Genomic DNA, 20,246 nt, shown 5'->3' with positions numbered 1-20,246 from the left:
CGGCCGCCAAACCTAAAACTGTTGCCTGGCCTGGGTAACACCTGCGGACAGACACATATGGAGAATGGAGTTATGGTGATGGGGATGATAAGAGTAGTAGAGTACACTTTGTTGATCTCGGGGGAAATTCAGGGATATTCAGGATATTTTGATAACTGATAATTTTGCAAGCCGTTTTAGATTTATGTGACATATTTGATCAAGATGGTGTCTTTTTTCTGGGCTAGGAGTGGGAACACCTAGGAAGAAGAGACACGTATGGAGCATGGGATGAGGATGGTGGCAAGGGGAGACTCAGTTGCCTTTATTAACATGCCCACATGTGGTATGATCCGATTAGTTTGTTCATAGAATGGTACTCTGGGTTTGACAAGCTGGCTTAGGCCTAACTGTTTTTCCCCGTCAGTCATGCTTTACCGATAAACCACCATAATATTAATATTTGAGAGGCCAGTCTAGGGTTTGATTCATCTGACAACTTTGACTAACACTGTATCTTTACAAGACCAATCAGCGAACAGAGGCAGAGTTCAGAGTAATGACCTCAAGTTGATTCACCACAATTGAATTATGGCGCAATGGTGGGTGTATGGTGTATTAATAGCTGACACCATACCTTTAAGAAGCAAATTATTTTCTTTACATACACAGACAATTTTGCAGTGTTATTCAATTCTTAAGGCGTCAATTTAACAACCTCTAGATCATTTGGTCCCAGAGTACTCACTAAGTATTGTACAGACTACATTTTTTTTACTGTCTAGCCAAAGCTTCTATGGCCAATATATAGCACAGAGCAAAGGGCTTGGTTTCCCAAGGCTGCCAGAGGCCCAGTGACAGGCTTACAGAGATATAAATACACAAACAATCAAAATGGTAAATAAATGTAATGCAAAAAAACAAACCATGGTAAATAAATAATTGTGGGAAGTGGCCTATCATTAATAGATCAATTAATAGATTTATGAATCAGTTTCATCACTTAATTAAAAAAAAACATTCTAGCTTGTTCAAACTTGATGTACTGAAAATCAAATAAAAAGTAAAAAGTTGCGTTGGAAATTTAAATGTGCATGCCAAGTATTTGGCTTTTTTCCCCAGTTGGTTTGTTTTTTCCCCAATTCTCTTGTGGATTACATTCATGGTGTTTCTCTTATCAATAGTCATCAATTATTTATAGATGAATTCCTCACTCCCCTCGTCTCTCTCTCGGGGCATGGGAATATCTTTGACGCAGGGCTTTAAAAAACCCAGCTCGCCTCTTATCCTAAGCTGCTGTGGGTCTGTGCTACCGGGAGAGAGAGAGAGAGAGAGAGATAGAGAAAGAGAGAGAGAGAGAGAGAGAGAGAGAGAGAGAGAGAGATAATGTGTATGTGTGCGAGAAAGAGGGAGAGGAGAGAGGGGGAGGGAAAGAGCGCGAGAGAGAGAGAGAGAGAGAGAGAGAGAGAAAGAGAGAGAGAACGAGAGAGAGTGAGAATGTATGTGTGTGCGAGAAAGAGGGAGTGAGGAGAAAACGCACGCGAGAGAGAGAGAGAGAGAGAGAGAGAGAGAGAGAGAGAGAGAAAGAGAGTAGAGCGTTTGCACTGTCACTCTGCTGCAGCATGTAAAGCAGTTGGATTTCTCCCTGTTTCATCATGGTGCCCTTTCTACTGGTCCCATGTGATGCAACCCCCCTCGGCCTGCGACTACACTACACTACACTACACTACACACTGCAGTAGCTCTAAATAAATAAATAAATAAAATAAAATAAAATAAAGGAAGAGGAAAGCGGAAGAAGACAAAAACAGCCTCCCTGTTCTGTAAAGTCCCATTAGGTTTCTCACTGCAATATTGGGAGGCTGATTAAAAGCGCGGGGCATGGCACATCAGTGTTTTCATTCTAATCAGAGCAGCATACATTTATTGGGAGTCGGTAGGCTGGTGTTGAGGAGCACTGAGAGTCTCTCTTCCCATTATTAGTGGCTGTGGCGGTGCACAGATTGTGTGCATGTTAGAAAAGCTGGATGTGCAGGGATTTTCCCCCTGTGCTCCAATCTTCAATCTCTTCCGCAACGCTGCGTGAATCTGTGTGACCTCCACCTCAAGATGATGACAAAGGAAGAGAGAGAGAGAGAGAGAGAGAGAGAGAGAGAGAGAGAGAGAGAGAGAGAGAGAGAGAGAGAGAGAGAGAGAGAGAGAGTGTGTGTGTGTGCGTTCATGTGTGTCAGGGGAGTTTTTGTAAATGGATACACATACCGTATACAAAAACACACATAATCCGCCAAGCTAGTCAGACAGCTATCCCAGACAGACAGACAGACAGACAGACAGACAGACAGCCATCCATCCATCCAGACAGACTAGGGGTGGTACGGTTCACAAAATTCACGGTTCGGTTCATATTGCGGTGTCAAGGTCACGGTTTTCGGTTCTCTACGGTTCTTTTTTTTTAGTTCATGATAAATGGTGCACTGGCTAATAGAATCGGACTTATCACTAAATATCCTACATATGGTTTGTATAGGCTTATAATGTGAAAATGGTGTGATTTTAATTGTGTCATCCTCTGATTTGGTCTTATACGCAAATGTTTTAATCAGAGAGACTGGATAAGATACTCCTAGAATCTCTGTTTTACATATTTTTCTGGGCAGTACATGAATTGCGGTTTGCAATGGATTGCACGGTTCGGTTCGGTATGTGTGTGAATTGTACGGTTTCGGTTTTCGGTGCGGTTTGTGCCATCCCTAACACAGACAGACAGACACACACCCACACACCCACACACACACACACACACACACACACACACACACACACACACACACACACACACACACACACACATGTGTGCATGTACACAGACACACAGACACAGACACAGACACAGACACAGACACAGACACAGACACAGACACAGACACAGACACACACACACACACACACGGATCAAAGATCAAACCGGCGGGCTCCTACTCTATATAAAATGGAGAGCTTGAACCTGTTGGGGGGTTGCCGACCATTACATCATGCCAGTCTTTCTGTCAGTCGGGTTGGCTAGAGTAGATTACTACAGCCTCTATTTTCCCTCTTCCTTCGGCTCGAGGAATTTAAATCAGAGCACTATAAGGCTATTCCCACAGAGACAGGACTCTAAAAATGGACTCTGTCCTAACTGGCCAAGGAGCCTGTAGATAAGAACAGGAACCAGGTCCAGAATCAGACCACATTCTGGTTCAAAGAGATTCTTCGGGATCAGATCGAGGTCTGGTCCAAAGAGAATCACTACTCGGAATCTTCAGATTCAAAGAGAACTACTATAAATGCTTCTTTGAAATCAGACCAAGTTCTAATCAAAAGAGAACCAAAATGGACTCTGCCCTCACCAGTCATGGAGAGTTTGGAGATAAGGACAGGAATCAGGTCCAGAATCAAACCAAGCTCTAGCCCAAAGAGGACCTCCGTCTTTGTGTAAGAAGTGGGTCTTTTTCTGGAGCATACAAAAGAACCACTATATTCGGATTCTTCATGATCATACTAAATTCAGGCCAAAAGTGAGTCTTCGGAATCAAAGCAAGTTCTAGTCCAAAGGGAACCACTAAATCCTAGTTCTCAGAATCATACCAAGTTCTGATTCCCAAAGAACTGCTATACCTGGTTCTTTGGAATAAGACCAAGTTCTGATCAAAAGAGACCCACCATCTCTTTCACAGAATGGCAGGTTATGGTTCAAGCAAACCTCTATATCCTAGATTTTTATGCTCTGTTTTTTTCCTTACTGCTTAGCCAAACAAGTGATGTTATTAAGTAGTGACTTTAAATACACCTGTCTGTCCACTCTTACAACAAATGCAATGCTTTTTGGAGATTGAGGATCTATTTCTTGTTTCAATACTTCAACTCAAAGGCTACATTTAAACAATGTTGGGACAGCAATGCATTTTAGAGTACACACTGGCCACAATCTGTTGTAAATGACAAAGAGATTAGATCCCTTTCCCTGTTTGTTTCCAATCAGATATTGATTCAAATTAGCCCAGTTAACACAGCACCAGGCCATATTTGGAAGGTCTAGCCTTACCTTCCCAAATACACAAGAGGTCTATCCTGCTGGTAACATACAAGCATAAACTATATTTAGTGAATGTTACTTGTGGGATTTGTTTGCAAAGCACAATCTGTATTCAGAAATATCAGACAATTTGTATTTCTGTTGTTCTGTTCCTCCCTGTTATCAATCAAAATACGTAGCTGACATGTTAGTGTACGGTGTACAGACAAATATTTAAAGAAAAAGCTAAAACTGTTTCTGACAGTCAGTTTGACCTTTGGTTCCGGGTGATGTCGAATTCAAAGAGGTTACATACTCTCTGTCAGTATAACCCTACAATCAAAGAAAAAAAGTCTCATGACAGATGCATGGCTTCATTCATGTATGGTATTATCTCCATTGGGTGTGGATGATGGTTAGGAGGGTTGGGTTAGTGCCTTGAATCATACAGTCATCCTAATCTGATTGCAGGGCTGGCTGGCCCTGACCTCTCGCACAAAGCATCAGACCATGCAGCAAGTTCAGTCATCCAATGGTTTCCAGGACTGAGCTGAAAAACAGACCAATGTCACATGCAGCTCCTCAAAACAGCAAGAAGAACAACTGATTGACTGACGGAGCTACCCATTATGAGCTACAAGCCGATATAGTTTTTGTGTAGTGCACACAACTAAAAACCTGTAAGATGGCGTTAGCAGTTGGCAAATGGACTAAAGCAGGAGGATGTCAAAGCCTACCCATGCTAGCTGTGGAGTCAACAAGCGCAAAAACCGGAAAGGCTTTATGTTTCTGAACAAAATCATTATTTATCGTATACATAAAACTAGAAAAGCAGTATATTCATACATGTGCAATGTGCAGTCCATACATGTGCAGTCAATAGTTGTAGACCGCCCGCAGAGTAGGGTCTCCTTGGTTAGAGAATCTTAAACTGCTGTCTTGTGCAAGGATTTAGTTTGGGTTATTAAATTAGCTTTATTTATGTCACATGTTGGGGGGGTTTGCACAACCCTTAGTTTCACAGAGGTCTGAAAAAGCACAAACTAGTTTCACTTTATTACTACTAGAACAGTCTGGTGCTAAGATATTTTTAGAATCAATGTCCACAGTCTGCAGAAACAAAGGAAGAAGGCATACTAGGATGCGGATTAACAATATTCTATGTTGAATCGTTTATGATAAATGTGACTGGTTTATGATGCTTGTGTGTTGTATTTCAGTTAGGGAATTATTATGTTGAAAATGAAAATCCATATTATTGCAATACTGTGTTTAACATGTAATAATAAATCGCTATGACTTTTAGTTTGTAGTTGTGTAGTGCCATTGCAATGTGGCATGTGACAACCTAATAGATTAAGAAAAAAACGGTGGATGCAATGCAGACTAGACAAAAATGGATAGACATGGTTCTATGATAGATATTTACATCTAAACTGCTGTAAATATTTGAGGTGGCACAGTTACGGCAAAAGCACAATGTCAAAAAACGTGATGTACTGTATGTCTTCATCCTCATACTGATTGTGTACTGACTAGGGATGTGCATTTCTGCCAAAAACACTATTCGAAATTCGATGGCCACTATTCGAATGTTATTCGAAATTCGAAAAAAAAAAAAAAAAAAGACGTGCGTTTGCTGACTGAGGGACTCCCACCGTCATCCCTTGAAACATGTAGCTTTAAATCTGCCGACGTATCATAAAGAGTTCAATACTTATTTACAGTGGCCTTCCATCTACAGCACCAGGGGGGAGCAATAGCTAGAAAATGCTGTCGAGTGTACACCTCTGAACGTCCAGCAGCACGTTCACTGGAAGAGGTCTGTGCGTCCGTGACGAGGAATATGTATAATTCCCTTCCCCTCCTTCCATTCTCGTGGCACGGCAAAGTAATCCACACTGAACAGTTGTTCGCTAGTTGGGCTGCATTAGAACTATTGTTGACATTGTTGACAGACAGTATCGCGATTCACACGGCTACAGGGGTGGCTTTTACAAAGTTTGTTTCACAAATCCGAAGCAACGCCATATGAAACGACCCCCAAATAGTTGCAGATTATAGTGTAGTGAGCCAAATAAAATCGCCTCAGCGAAGAGTACTCAGCTAGCTTACTTTGTTTGTTAGCTTATCATTATTAGCAGGGCTCTAAATTAACTTTTTCCACCACCAGCCAATTTGGCTAGTGGACATTTTTTCTTACCAGCCAAACAGAAGTTCAACTAGCCATTTTTTTTTTATCTCGCCAAAATAAACTATGCATTAGGCTAGTTTTTTTTTCTAATTAAATGGTCATTTTGTCCAACTGTTTCTACAACACAGATACACTATAGGCCTGCATAGGCTATATGCCTACAAAATAAGCATATTATAGGCTATATATTTTTTCATTATTTTTTACCTTCTACTTTATTTTTTACTTTCGTTACTTAGGCCTAATTAATTTGATTAGTTTTTGTTCAATTCCTCTGAAAGCAGCTGAATCACATCACACAAGCCACTCACATAACAGACCTTTAACATAGGCCTACAGTAACCAAGCACACAGCGAGAGAGGAGGAGCTCTTCTCTACCATGCGCAACAAAATGACAAGAAGCCTAGTTTAATTAAAAGTAAATAATATCTCGGGAATCTTCGCTTCCTTTGTTACTTCCACAGCTTCGTCGTTGGTTGCTTTTTTTCTTTTCGATGGCGTGGGCTTTCCAACTTAGTTGCGCCAGGACTCTGAACATTTCAGAAGACAACTGAACTGACAGCTACGGTCACACTACTCTGACAGTCGGCTCTCCTCCTCTGCCCTGGTCGCTATTTCGTTCCACAACCACTCATTTTTAACGTCACTATTTACAATTACTACTAGCATCCACCAACACACAGAACCTTGCTCTAACCCCCGCCACATTCTCATCACTCGCACAAAACGTCTACACAACAGAAGTAGCGCTATGCATAATCTGCGTAAGTCCTGTTATTGAAACGGTCAGGGTCTCGCTGCTTAAAAAATGCAGCCTGTTACAGCAAGGTTCATATAGTAATAATAGCAGTAGTGACGTTAAAAAGGTTGTAGCGAAAGCGACGAGAGCATAGGAGGAGAGCTGCCTGTGAGAATAGTGTGAGCGGCGCGCAGCTTAGCTGACAGAAGGCTGGTCGTCTGAAATGTTTTCAATCCTGGCGCGCGCAACAGCATTGAGTTTGACGCTCGATGCACTGGAAAGCCCACGGTGGGAGGCTACCTCGTGACGCTAGTGTCCATGGGTAATGTAGGAAATCTCGCCGTATAACGTTCATCAGAGCAGCGGTTTACCATTCATAAGTTACTGTACTCGGGCGCTACTAGCCAAATTGGCGGGTAGGTATTTTTTTCTACTAGCCAAAATGAATTTTCACCCGTGTTTGGCGTGTTGGCGTGTGTTAATTTAGAGCCCTGATTATTAGCGTTTTAGAGATACCTGTATTGAAATAACCTGCCATTGTTGACACTGACGTTGGCTAACAGCTACAAGTAGCTTACCTTGCAGAAGTTTACGCTGGTCAAATCAGACGCAAATTGATGTGACATTATTCCCGAACAGTTACAGATGACAGTCCATGTTTAAAAAACCATCACCAATAGCAGATTTACAGTGTCAGCGATTTATTTATGAATGCCCAATGCCCATTCCTGAAATGCACGAGATGCGTGGCTTCTCCCTGGCTGTGTGTGTCGTGTCGGCGGGGGCGGGACGCTTTCAGACACACTCGCCTTACGGCCCGTTCCCACTTTGACGGCCATTTGACGCTCATAAACGCGACGCACCTCACTTTTTTGACTGAATGCTTCTTGTCGGAGCACATGCAGGGGCGTGACAGAGTACACTGAACAGGAATATCTCTTTCTGTCTTCCTACACGTTTATATTGATTAAGCAAGCTAACCAGCGATAGTAACATCAAAGTCTGCCCTTACCTTACTGTGGACATGTGTTTACTTCACACATTTCATAGCCATCACGTAGTTTTGAATGTCGTCAAAATGTACATAATCCTTTGAACATAAGCACAAAGACGTTGCACTTCATAGTTTCTTGTAGTGTATGAATCTTACATTAAAATGTATGATAATCAGTCATAAAACTACTTTTAAGCAGCAAAACATAGCCCTTGGTTTCATGGGAATTCCGCATGTACTCAACAATCATTGCATAACGCTCCGCGTTGGCCGCGAGTAATTAGCATAAAGTAGAAGCTCGCTCAACTTTTTTGACGCGCGTCAACTGTCAAAGTAGCCGCGCCGCGTATCCCAGAAGCCTTTGCGAGGGCGTCGCCGCTTTCCATTGAAAATGAATTGAAGGCGTCGGCGTCAACGCGCTCGCCGGCAAAGTGGGAACGGGCCGTTAAGTGTTGGAAATGAAAGATGAGCATCGTATCTAGACCTACCAGAGAAATTAGAATACAGGGGAGCTACTAGGTTAATTTAATGTAGCCCTGCAGTAGCCTACTTTTCATTTGTCACTTAACACTGCAAGGGAGGCAAACACAGATTTTTTTTACTGGCTGGATTTTTTTTATTCGACAGGACTATTCTAAATTCGAAAGGAAAACGAATATTCGAACCTTCGAATATTCGTGCACATCCCTAGTACTGACTATGACATACTATGTGTATCTCAAGGGTACAATACTTGTGCAATAATTGTCTGCTCTGAGAATTAATGTGAATGTGCTACCTTTGCTCTGAAAATGAGTGAGTGAGATTGTACATCTGGTAGACACAGCACAGACGACCAATGTCAGCAAATATGACTAGGTCTGATTATTAATAATTTCAGTGTTTTTCCCGCATACCAACAGTAACAGACATGTCTTCATCATTGCACAGCGTGCCTCGCCTGCTCTGAGAATAGGCGCGCAGTGTGCCGTGTCTGCTCTGAGAATAGAAGAGCATATCAATTGTAAATCAGCGGGCAATACATCAACACCAGCACAGCTGGGTTCCTAACACTATCCAATACAGATGTGTCCCCCTGAGTTGCAACCACCACGACTCTGACCGGCCGGCAATCAGTTTTTTCGCAGCTGGTGTCAGATAAAAACCAAGATGTGGTAAAAAAAGGCGGGAGGAGGGGTGGGGGATGGAATACATGGGGAGGAACAAACACAGAGAGAGCGTTCACTCATTTTAACTACCACCTTGAGCAAGGTTGAATACCTTTCCTGGCCGACCGTAAATTTATTCCGTAGGACTCATTCCTTATTACGTTCAGACATTGCCGCAAAAAAATGTACCTTTCGCGCATGACGAACGGACAGACGGAGCAGAGAGAGGGCCTCCTCATACTTGTGATGCATATTTCACTGAGCTCTGTAATGTCCACATCTGGAGAAAATCACTCCCGACTCGATGGGGTTGACCAGGGGGCTTCTGCTCGTGGCAAACCTTCCTAGTCTCTGCTTTTCTCTCGCTCTCCTCCACTTACTCCCCAGCTAGCGATTCCTTCATTCATTCATGGGGTCTAGTTATTAATCTAGCATCTGCTCCAAAATCCCAGGGCAGATTTGTCCTCCTTATTACTGTTTCCTCTCACTTGATGATACAATTTTCCTCTCACTTTTATTTAGAATGGATGGCTTTGAATTAAAAAAAAAAAAAACACAGGTGAATGAAGGTATGTTCTCTAAATGTTTGAATATTTGTTATCATGTCACAAAGGGTAAGATGGCGAGAGAGGTGGGAGAGGGACGGTGGTTCAGATTTCCATCCATTGAGACTGAGGAAAGATGGTGGTGATGTTTTGAGATATTTGTTTGTCCACATGCATCTATCTTGAGAGACTGCATCCCACACTTGGGGCCTGAGCATCAGCAGACAGTAAAACCATCCGAGCTGAAACTCGCTTAACTCTCCTGTTACACGTCCAAAACACCAGACCATGTGCCCCACAAAACCACTGAGCCAGTCAGAGCAAAGAATAAGTAGACTGTTTCCAAGCAATCATGAATGAACACGATCACAAGAAATTAAATTACAAGGTAGACCTAAAGAGCATGCTACAACTACACATAGAGACATGGAAGTACTGCAAAGTTTGTGACACCGGCATTACCTTTTAGAAGAATAATTATGTACCTTCTTAAACAGTAGATTATATTAAAAGGGGGGGCATGCACTTTCTTTAGAAAGGTACCGTCGGTGTGAGAAACATTGGTACACAGTAGTGGACCATTTCCATTTTTCTGTGTGTACCTGGCTATCTATCTTTTTTTCACCCAGTTGTTTTTTAGAGCAAGAGAACGGAATGAAAGTGCAGTGTTCCCAAACTTATCCCCACATAATATCCCATCCTGCTCCTGCATTTTACATAACTGTAAAGCAGTAATACAGTAGCACAATATAAGTGCACTGGTTTGTAGGCTATCGTGCCAGTGTTTGATATCATAATCCCCGGCCCTGATGGACATTTAATCAAGCCCTGTGATCTCCGCTTACGCTCTCACTTGTACACTCGCATAAGTGGGTTAGACTATCTCTTAGATAAGAGCATCTGTCACGCAAACAAAAGATGACCCCCCCCCCTCCCAAAAAAAATAAATGTTTCCAATGTCAATAAAATATATCAGGGAATCATATGATCAAACAAGCTTACCAAATAACATTATCAATCAACAGTGACAAAAAAGGAAATGTCATGCAAATAAAAACAAGGTCAACAGAGCTACATTGCACGCAAAACCTCCAAAAGGCAAACTGGCTTCTGACTGACCGTCAGACCATCCAGTCGGCAAAGCCACATACTCTCTGCATGAAGACTGACATCTTGCAGAGAAATCATAGTGACCTAGAGCGAAATGGGTTAATGCACCATATTGAGCGTTTTTTGAACATTGTGTATAATCAGAATGAAAGCTGGAGTGTATTAGCATAGCATAGCTATTCCCACAGGAGCTGTTCTTATTTTCCCATAGCAGACTACATCTATAAAATAAGGTACCATGGAGACAGACATGTGTGTGTTTGCTTGCTCAACAGGAACAATGTTAACATTAGCAGAGGGCGGAGGCAAGTAAGCGTAGGTTACCTGGGAAGCATGCCGCCAGGTGGTCCACAAGGGTGTCCTGAGTGACGGCCTTGCGGGCCGCGTTCATGGCCGAGATGGCCAGGCACAGGATCTCCCCCAGCGGAATGAACTGGGACTGGCTGATCGGCGACATGCTGATGGGAGACACATCACCTGCAGAGACACAAAGGAGAAGAACAACAACATTAGAATGACAGGATAAGAGAAGAGATAGGGAAAAGATGGATATAGAGAGGAGAGAGAAAGACAAGGAAGGAAACATCACAAAGACGAATACAAAAGAGAGCAAGATAGACAGAAGAAGTCTTCACCAATGCCTAGAGCAAATCTACTCAAGCTTCAATTTGCTTAGTTGTAATGAAGAGCCAAAAATCCTAGTAAGATCACACTTCATCACATTGTGATACGGTACATGTATGTAGTGTGCCTGATAGGACGGTAGAGCTCTGAGGTTATTCAGCAAGTCCTTCACATTTTGCTGTTACCATTAGTGGTTCACTGAATTTTGTGTACAGCATACAGTCGTAAAATGTGGAGCACTATGCCTCATATTCACTGTTAAGTGCCTGAACACACACAAGACTAAAAAAACCCACCTGAGACGGTGTTCTCTACATAGACTGAGAAATGGCATCACAAAGGCTTTGAAGGCATTACCTATCCTCAGTGTGCCTTTCAGCTCACCATTATATAATATTTTGTTAATCAAGAAACAGCAGACTTGGAGACTTTGTAATGTCTGGATTTTTCCCCAAGAGAACTAACTTGAAACAGTTTTATAATATTTATGTGACACAATAGATTACAAATAGGCAACAAGCTGAGATTAACCACGCATGTTTACAGAGTCCACTGATGGATGTGCTTCTTGTAAATCATTGAAAAGTCTTGGGGAAAACACTTCTTTGTCTGCCCTGCCAAAAGCCCTAAACTGACAGAAACTCCAGCTGCCTTACAGCTGTTGAGAGGGTTTTGAAGTGGTCGCTGATCATTTGATAACCAATTGATTGCCTGACAGATTCAAGTTCACGAAACACATGGCATAGCAAATAATTAGTCTAATGTGAAGATAATTGCTCGATTAATTGCTCACACATATCAAAACAGTCAAGATATATACTGTATACCGTCATGTTAGGGAGATGACCGCAGCAGGACAACTTCTGCATGAAGGGATCTCTCTTTCTTCACTTCGCCTGATTTGTCTCTCTGGACCTTGTAAAAGCACAACAACTAAAAGAAAGCTCGGATCACACTTTGGCTGGCATACGCGCCAAAGAGCAGAGCAGTGAAAGTGAGAGAGAACGAGAGTAAACTGGGTGTTGGCTTTGCTCAGCCAAAGTCCAACCGTTTCTACGGTCACTGCCATGATGACACAGGGCCTGTTCCCACGACCAGGAGATCACCTGTTGCCTTGACAATGACTGTCGGCAGGTGGAGGTAAGGAGTGGGGGCGGGGCAGGGCGGAGTTTGTGTAGAAGACACCTTGATGTCTAGTCTAAGCGGCTCAGTACACACAAAGTCTCTGGTACACAGCTGGAGCTGGGGTGGGGTTAGGTGGGGTTGGGTGTTGCATTCAGGGGCTGGCACCACCTTGGGGACACATACTACACATGGTTAATGCGGAGGGGTCCTGACTGATGCCCGCTTGGCCGGGAGCAGGAAGTTAAGCTGATTACCCTGGCTTGTCTGTGTGAGAGGCAGTGCACCCTAGACTTGCACTGATGTGATGAAACTCCCCAGCCGCTAGTTGTAAGAGAAGACGGGTGAAAAGGAGGGAGAGAGGAAGGGAGGGAGAGAGAGAGAGAGAGAGAGAGAGAGAGGTGAACCTCACCCACAATAGCCCCAATCTAACTGCTGGTCCGCGCTGCGCTCCTGTGGTGCTAACAGCTTTCTCACCTACAGGGGCTGGGTGCGCTGGGTGGTTGGCCCAGGTTTTGGTGCTAAGGGCCAGGATTCGTAAATCGGTGGGCCAGGTAAGGCCAGAAGGCCAGAGGCGGGGTGTAGGTCAGGGTGGAATATTATTTTTCCAAATGAAATGGGGAAATAATGGATATGGCTTTTCGTTGTACAGAAACAAATTAGTTCTTAACTTCAATCGGCGCAGATGGCGAAACTTGTATTCAGCTAACACCACGACAGATCAGGGAGAATGTAATCTAAACTGTGCGCTGACTACATGTCAGTTTATAAACTGTGTTAACTGTGTTTGCATTGTTGTTGTTGAATAAACTCTGCATGGTGTGTTGTGTCTACTTAGGCTACCTGTGGCCCACTAGCTGACAGTTTCATTTGTTATCGTTTCATATTTTCTCCTATTGCTGCTCATTTGTTTTTATAAAATGAAATAGAGTGAAATAGAGAGCCTCCCTTATGTTTCTCCCTGGTGCCCGCGAGTCAGAAAATAGTCCAATCCCTGATTTATTTGACAATGCCAGTGAGAGCATGCTAGCCTGGTTCACACCAGACTGTTTGTGTGTAGCTTTGGTGCCCGCTGGCGGAGCAGAGCTACACACACTACCGTCTGGTACACAGCCATAGAGCACGCTCCGTCTCCAACCAGAAAATAGACGGAGCATTTATTTCTGAAATATAAACGGTAACTCACATTGAGGAGTCACAAGACAGATTGGAGACTACATTGACTCTTTAAAGATTAATAGGAAGGTTTTTGAAGGAATTTGTTGGTGAGGAGGCCGTGCAGAAGCAATAAATGCTCCGTCTATTTTCTGGTTGGAGACGGAGCGTGCTCTATGGCTGTGTACCAGACGGTAGTGTGTGTAGCTCTGCTCCGCCAGGGGGAGCTGAAGCTACACATAAACCGTCTGGTGTGAACCAGGCTAACAGCATGCAGGCAAGATGATAACTTGTGCATCATGCGGCTGCGAACAAGTTTTCACATTTTTTTGGGGTGACCATGAAATCCAAAATTAACCATGGTTTTTTGAGCATGGTTTGTGACTATGGACAATGGGGCACAATGTAGGATGACTTACTGTAGTTTGCAAGGTGCCCGTGGCATGCTTGTCTCAAAATCTATAGTCCTGAAAAAATGCTGTTTAAATAAACATGCTGTGAGAATGTTTTTCATCACAGAATGCCATCAGTTGGTACGAATCTGAATACGGTCTGTAAAACGATTTTTCGTATCAGAAGTGTTTCCCACGACACTCGCAGCAGACCGCTCCGAAAAAAGTTACATTCAGGGTTTTCTGACAGCGGACCGCAAAAGTGGTCGCGAGAGTCATTGTTCACTTACTATTGACTCAAATAAGCATCGGTTGACTCTGTGCTTCAGGAAACACGGTTTTCATGGTTACCCAAATAAAACATGGATAAGCCATAGTAATACTGTGGTTGGTTCAGAGTACTTAGAGAAACCATGGTTACTGCAGTAAAACCATGGTCGAATTTCGTAAGGGTTTACAATCATCAGTAACCATTATCAGTGCAACTGAAACTCCACAGTGCTTAATAATTTCATAAGGCTACAATTCTACAATCCAAGATTTTACAAATACAATCAAGTATGTACATTGTAGTATTTAGCAAATGTCCTGAACTAAAACTGCTATGTGCTCCTGAACTGGTATTACTTGGTTTAAAGAAAAGCTTTTTTTTCCGATTGAAAGATTGACAAACTCATACAATATGTAGATACAATTGTAGATATTCATATTTGCCAAATAATTTCAATGGGCATATAATAAAACTGTAGACCAAAAAACCTACACCAAGTACCCCGAGATCCCTGTCTTGTAGAGTGAACTGAAGAAGTACTAATTTATTACAAATGTGCCATTTGAATCGGTAATGAAACACAGACGCAGCATACCCCAAGTGTAATCACCCGATCTAAGAAGTTGAATCCTGGCCTAGTTTTGTGAGAAAAAAACAGTCCCATGGAAGACATTGTGCACAAGTTTTTCATGCAACTTGGATATAGCACTTTCTCAGGTATCTGCCAATGCTCGATATAGATCTAGATATTAGACTGCAAAAAATTGGACATAGTCTCAAAATGGCACATACCCAGAGAATGTAATTGATATATTTGATTTGGGTTCATTTGATAAGATTTTTGTAAAATGCTTTTATAATAACTTGAGACTTTGCTTGTTAATTCATTGCTTTTAAATGTCTGCCTTCAATGCAAGTGGCGATAGGAGAATAATGTGTTTTTATAACAATGACCAATTCCTCATTTATTTTGGCACTTTCTTAGATGTATAATGTTATTTTTTGTTCCACAAAAGTCACAGAGGTTCCTTGCCAAACAGCTGTTGGAAAACTGAGACAACAATGTTAAGAGGTGTTCTTTCCTACAGTTAAACAAAATTATTTTTCTTTTTCGGATATAAGAGAGAGTGTAGGACAGCAGAGTGTAAATGGAGGAAAACCAAGCTTATGGTTGACTATGAAATCTTCAAGGAGAAACTTAGCAGTTACAATTCTATATTGGGTATTGCTAGGAGAACTTATTTTTCTAATATTATGAATAGAGATATTAATAACCTGCACTCTCGTTACCACTATAGACAAATTAACAAACAAACAAAACGTTTTTGTTGACTGAAAAATGTAACGAGTTTGCGTGTTTTTTTCAATCAGAAAATTGAAAACATTAGAATAAATGGTAACACTTTATTTTAGGGATACATCTATTAGTACATGCCTTACAAGTTACTTACACAGGCATTCATATTGTATGTATTAGTGCTAAGCAAAATCAGACAGTTGTTAAGCATGTATTCACAAATGTCTTGTTCATGCCCAATTAGGGATTTATTACTAATATAACCTTAGTAAGGACCAGTAAGCCTATATTTCTATTTATTAGTAAGTAGTAAGTGGCAGAATACAATGTGTATAAGCTCCCGACACACTGTGTGAACAAACCCTGAACAGTGTGAAAACAGATGCGGAATAAGGGTCCCTATTCTAAAGTGATGCATTGGTCAGCCCAGATGGCTCAGGGCCTCTGCACTACCAAAGTCCCCCTCGTTACCTAGGGCCCCCACACCACCTAGCCCCCCCCCCCGATCTACAAAGTGTAAGGGTATATTAAATACTTAATACTTACACAGTTAAGTCATCTAGTTTTCTCTTTTTCATATCAATTAAAGGAAGGTGACAGGAGCCTTTATATAGCAAGGATTGAACGTACACTTGTCAATGGCGGTGGGTTGGTGAGATGTAATTTTTTTCATGTACCACTGAGTTTTAATTGTAAAAACCCCAAAATAAATGCAGAACATTAGAATAATAGTTTTGAAGCAACTAATCTATTCTTTTGTGATAATTAAGTTAATGTTTGAGAACATTAGCTTCAAGAAGTGCAGTGCATGATGGGTACGCAATCTACAACTGTCTACAATCAACAACGGTCTGATTTTGCTTAGTACATGCCTTACAAGTCACTTACTAAGGCATTAATATTGTACGTATTAGTGCTAATAGATGTATCCCTAAAATAAAGTGCTACCGAATAAATATTTAGGTTCCACCTTACCCTGCAATACATCAACATTACTGTTTCATGTATGCATAATTCAGCTTCCCTTTCTGAATTCACTGCCATTGTGAAAACCCTTGAAAGAGTGTCACAACTCAAGTCAACACAACGTCAAATCTACTTGTTGTCTTGACACACTACTAGTTTTTTTAAGTGTTCTCAGCTGTCTATCATCTTATCAGGACTTTTTCCAGCAGCACTTAACACTAGAACTACCACGGAGGGGTCAATTGACCTTTTTACCTAAAAGCCCCACAAGGGGGTCATTTGACCCTTTGGACCCCCTGCGGACACTCCTTTTGTTGTGGAAATGTGGCTGTTAGCAGCTCACAGCTGTCACTTGAGACACAGAGTGTGAGTGTGTGTGTGTGTGTGTGTGTGTGTGTGGATCATTTCCAATGCCTGTTGAGTGCTGTATCTCTGCATCTTCGTTCCTTGGAGAGGAGCTTCTTTCACCACAACATTTTTGAGGGAAATGAAGCAGTAGTCCACATGCACTGGTATTTATCCATCTAACAATTGCCAGGTTGCATTCACATGAGTCGTTATGGTCACATGGCATGGGAGATTCACACGTTACAGTTTTTCTCGATTGGTTTGGCTAATTTCTCGAAACTGAGATGACATTCTCAAAACAACAGGGACAAATCCCCAAACCAACTTGCAATTTCCCAAAACAGAATTTTTCATTGCTTTAATCAGATATCAAATGCTTTGTACATGTCTCAAATGTTTAGTACATCTCTGCAGATGGATATGTACAAATACCCTTCAGTTGACACATTCAGCATACATTCAGCACATTTTCCAAATAAATTCACCTTGCTTATCTAAACGAATTAGACAATTCTCAGTCTAATGGTTGCCCTCTCCAAAACACGTCAGCATTATTTCATTGTGTAAGTCATCATATGCAAAGTGGTCTACGTAGTTCCCAAAACTGTCAACTGTCATATTTTAAGAATTTCATTACATAGTAAATTCATGACAGTGTTCAACAGGTCAGATGGTATTGTAACTTTACTAGTTAGTAGAAAATAATTTTACAACCGTGTATACTACAGTTTCCATGTTATTTGGCTAATTTCATGACATTTTTTCAAACGACATTCTGTTTTGAACAATTGCTAGTTGCTTTGGCATTTGTCCATGTTATCTCTGTTATGAGAAATGAGCCAAACCCATGAGAAACCTGTGATATATGGGCATTACTTTCTGTATATGAATTTACAGTAAAGAAAGTTACTGATAAATGTCCTTGGTAAATTATCTGTGTTGTCAAACTTCAATAGTTTCACTCACTTTTTCATTTTTATACATAGTCGAAATCTGTTAGCTGAACGTAGATAAAACACCTAACCATTTTGACTGACAGTGCTTACACAATGGCAAAGGGACAATGTATTTTGAGGGTACTGATGATATATGTGGGGAAGAAATTTAGTTTTGACACATGGGTAAACTGTTTTTGTGGTGATATGAGCGAGTGATGAGGATCCATGTAGTTATGCTGAACCATCCAGTTTATTTTGACAGAAGGACTAGATGAATGCAAATGAGCCAAAGCAATTGAGAAGGATCTATGCCATTTTGATGGTACTGACTATTTATATGTCAGACGGTTTAGTGCTGATGCAAGAATGAGGTGTTTTGGGAGGTATATGACATTTTGCTAGTTATCTGAACTGTTGTGCAGAAGTGCAAGAATGTTTGGCCAAATGACCCAATGATTATAGGAATGTCATCTCAGTTTCAAGAAATGAGCCAAAACAATCGAGAAAAACTGTAATTCAACCATTATCTGGTTGCAGTCATATGATTCGTCATGATCACATGGGACATTCACACGTTCGTTCATTGATGACTTATATGAAGAAAATGTGCTGACATGTTTTCAGGACAACCATTACACTGAGAATCAACCAATTGGGATAGATCAGCAAGGTACATTCAGTTGAAAATTCTACTAAATGTAAGCTGATTGTGTTAACTGTAGGATACTTGTACATAGCCATTTGCAAGGATGTACTAAATGATTGAGACATGTACAAAAGCATTTGAAATTTGATGAAAGCAATGATAAATGCCATTCTGTTGTGAGGAACTGCAAATTAGTTTTGGGATTTGTCCATGTTTTGAGAATGACATCTCAGTTTCAAGAAATGAGCCAAACCAATGGAGAAAAACGGTAACAAACTGTCCGCCAAACTGTGCTATCTGTCTTTATTGCTGATATCTTCATGCAAGTTGCTATTTACCTGTGGTGATTTTGGAGGCTGACAGCCCTTGGGAAGAAGCTGTCTGTCCCTCTGTGTCTTGGCTGTTAGCACTGTAAGGTGTGACCCCCTCACCCCACACACGGCCCCTAACAGCCTCATTACCATAACAAAATGAGTGATTAGTGTATTAGGTAAAAGCCACCGGGTCAAATGACCCCTCTCTGGTACTTCTAGGTAGGCAGAAAAATCCTGGTAGTTCTAGTGTTAAACCTAAAGTCATAACCTCTCTGAAAAAGAGTAACTAAGAATCCTGCGTGCTTAAAAACTATAGGCCCAATTCAAATCTTCCTTTTATAAGTAAGATTATTGAGAAAGTAGTATTTAATCATATGACTACTTAAACTTGAATGGTCTTTATGATGAATTTGAGTCAGGTTTTCGACAAAAACATAGTACTGAAACTGCTTTAATAAAGGTCTTAAAGGACATACGACTCAATACTGACAAGGGGAAAACTACAGTAGGCTACTTGTATTACTTGAGTGCTGCATTTGATATATTTGATCATAACATTCTTTTTTAAAGTATTTTTTGGCCTTTATTATAGGACAGTGTGAGAGTAGACAGGAAATGACTAGGAGAGAGAGATGGGGCAGGATTGGTAAATGGGTCGGACTCGAACCGGGGCAATGTAAGCCCAAATGTGGGGGGCTTAGTGCGCTGCACCACACCGTCCCCCTATTATAACATTCTAATGAATAGATTAGAATCTATTGGACTCTCAGGATGTGCTCTTCAATGGTTCAAGTCTTACTTAGATAATAGAAATTACTTTGGTTCTAGTGATACCTATGTCTCAGACAAAAACAACATGAAGTATGGGACTGCCTCAAATGTCGATTCTGGGCCTCTTTTTTTTTACTTTTACATGCTACCTCTTGGTCAAATCTTGAAACAGTACAATGTATTGTGTCTTATCACAGCTATGGTGATGACACTCCAATTTACATTGCTGTTTCTCCAAATGACTGTAGCCCTATTGAGTCATTGTGCTTATGTCTTGAAAATATCAATAGCTGGATGCAGCAGAACGTCTTGCAACTTAATAAAGACAAGACTGAAAAAATAGCTTTTGGTTTTGAAGATGGAAGACAGAATCGCTGTGCTTACTTAGAATCCAAATAACTTAAAACTTAAGTCTTGTGTCAAAAACTTGGTGTGATGTTGGACAGTAATCTCAGTTTCAATACTCAAAAATAGATCAAATAAAAATAGATCAAAAACATAACTAAATCTGCTTTTTGGCACCTTAGGAACATTGCTAAAATGAAAGATTTTGTATGTAACTAAGATTTGGAGAAGTTAATCCATGCTTTTATTACCTGTAGAGTTGACTATTGCAATACCCTACTTATAGGTATCCC

The 20,246-nt window shown here is 41.2% G+C and overlaps 1 protein-coding gene across 4 annotated transcripts in view; it reads right to left on the bottom strand.

The window, feature by feature from the left end:
• The window catches only part of stox2b (storkhead box 2b), a 97,369-nt gene that overhangs the window by 11,914 nt on the left and 65,209 nt on the right, over positions 1–20,246 (bottom strand). For all 4 annotated transcript variants that reach the window (XM_063190797.1, XM_063190798.1, XM_063190799.1 and 1 more), the window contains exon 2: positions 11,089–11,241. In XM_063190797.1, coding sequence (XP_063046867.1) covers positions 11,089–11,241 — 153 coding nt within the window. The remainder of the gene's footprint in view (positions 1–11,088; positions 11,242–20,246) is intronic.

Source organism: Engraulis encrasicolus, chromosome 23, assembly GCF_034702125.1.
Source record: "Engraulis encrasicolus isolate BLACKSEA-1 chromosome 23, IST_EnEncr_1.0, whole genome shotgun sequence".
NCBI lineage: Eukaryota > Metazoa > Chordata > Actinopteri > Clupeiformes > Engraulidae > Engraulis > Engraulis encrasicolus.
The sequence above is the reverse complement of the archived record's forward strand: the minus strand, read 5'-3'. Positions and strand labels throughout refer to the sequence as shown.